The sequence below is a fragment of the Dendroctonus ponderosae genome, unplaced genomic scaffold, assembly GCF_020466585.1.
Source record: "Dendroctonus ponderosae isolate FM_Combo_2020 unplaced genomic scaffold, Dpon_F_20191213v2 Dpon_F_20191213_1527, whole genome shotgun sequence".
Lineage (NCBI taxonomy): Eukaryota > Metazoa > Arthropoda > Insecta > Coleoptera > Curculionidae > Dendroctonus > Dendroctonus ponderosae.
The window spans coordinates 1-1,560 of NW_026017668.1; the positions used below are offsets into that span (position 1 = coordinate 1).

The 1,560-nt window shown below is 40.4% G+C and overlaps 1 protein-coding gene across 1 annotated transcript; it reads left to right on the forward strand.

Moving 5' to 3' along the window:
- Positions 1 to 363: 363 nt before the first annotated feature.
- Positions 364 to 1,430, forward strand: LOC125503259 (myrosinase 1-like; the record flags this gene model as incomplete). Its single annotated transcript, XM_048663312.1, is given in 6 exon segments — positions 364 to 512; positions 573 to 675; positions 737 to 827; positions 883 to 1,098; positions 1,153 to 1,270; positions 1,333 to 1,430. Coding segments are annotated over 6 exon segments (775 nt in total), but the record flags the coding sequence as incomplete, so codon positions are not given.
- Positions 1,431 to 1,560: the final 130 nt, after the last annotated feature.

The following is a 1,560-nucleotide window of genomic DNA, read 5'->3' on the forward strand; positions in this document are numbered from 1 at the left end:
GGGAGGATACGCACACTTTAAGAAATTTTAATGTGACTCATAACTTTGATTTCAAGAAGATCTTATTTTTTTTACAGAACTTCTGATGTCTATAGTTTAAACAGCCTGCATTTTTGAACTAATGTTTGTATTTGCGCCATAATAATTGCTCAAACTTTCATAGTTTCAAAAAGCTTCAGTTTGGAGCCCACAAAAAAAATCACAAAATTCCAGAATAGATACATTTTCAATAATGAAGTTTTTAGCCCAACAGAAAAATACTGTATAACAATCGGACGCAAATGAAAGTCAAGCAAAGCTAAAAATGGAAAAGTGTCATATCGATTCAAAGTCTAAAGGTATTTTTCAAATTCAAATTTTTAGATGCTTGGCTGCCGAAGAAATCAGTAACCGAAAATTCCCCTCATCTTTCCTATGGGGAACGGCCACCGCTGCTTACCAAGTGGAGGGAGCGTGGGATGAGGATGGAAAAGGGGAGAGTATGTGGGACCACTGGGTACACGACGACCCAAGTAAGTTCCTGCCAAATAACAATTTAACGGCAATCAATGCAATCTTCCTTATCGTTACAGGCAGAGTTGATGACCAGAAAAATGGAGACGTTGCTTGCGACTCGTACCACAAATGGCGCGAAGACATCGAGCTGTTGAAGGAACTGGGAGTAAAGTTGTACAGGTAGGTTGGTTATAAAATTTAAAAAAAATACCAGCCAGCTGCAGCGTATCCTATTTTGCAGATTTTCCATTTCATGGCCCCGAATTCACCCCACTGGTTACCCCGACAGCTACAATCAGGCTGGTGTTGATCATTACCTTGAGTTCATCAAGGTGAGTTCGTAGTCGTTTCAATAGATGATCATTTCTAATGCTAATAATTTCATAGGCTCTACTTGAAGCTGATATTACTCCTTTGGTAACTCTTTACCATTGGGACCTGCCTCAAACTCTCAACGAACAAGGCGGATGGCTCAACGATTCAACTGCTGAACGTTTCGGAGAATACGCTAGAGTCGCTTTCGAAAAGTTTGGCCCCTACGTTAAACTGTGGGCAACGATTAACGAACCCAAAACTACCTGTACTCTTGGATACGGCCAAGGAGTGAGTAGTGGAAGATTTTCGTTTTGGTGTTTTTTACCCGTGCTTAATCTATAGCAAATGGCTCCTGGACTGTCTGATATTGCAGAGGGTATCTACCAATGCGCCAGAGTTCAGCTTCTAGCCCATGCCACCGCTTACCACATCTACCATGACGAATTCGCATCCCAAGGAGGTAAATAGAGCAATTTTGGTAAAGAATCAGCTGAGGTTTAAGGGGCTTTTTGCGTTATTTAGGTAAAATCAGTTTGGTTATTGACTCTACCTACAACGAACCTTTGGACCCCAACAGCGAAGCTGACATTGAAGCTACCGAGTGGGAGTTTGAATTTAATGTGAGTACCACCTTTGGATATGGAATTAGGCAAAAGATTTTTGAAGCTATTGATAAATTCTAATCAGGTGTTTCAACCAAGGACTTTTTAGTTTTAATTTAAAAAGTCACACCTTAACACGAAACAGTTC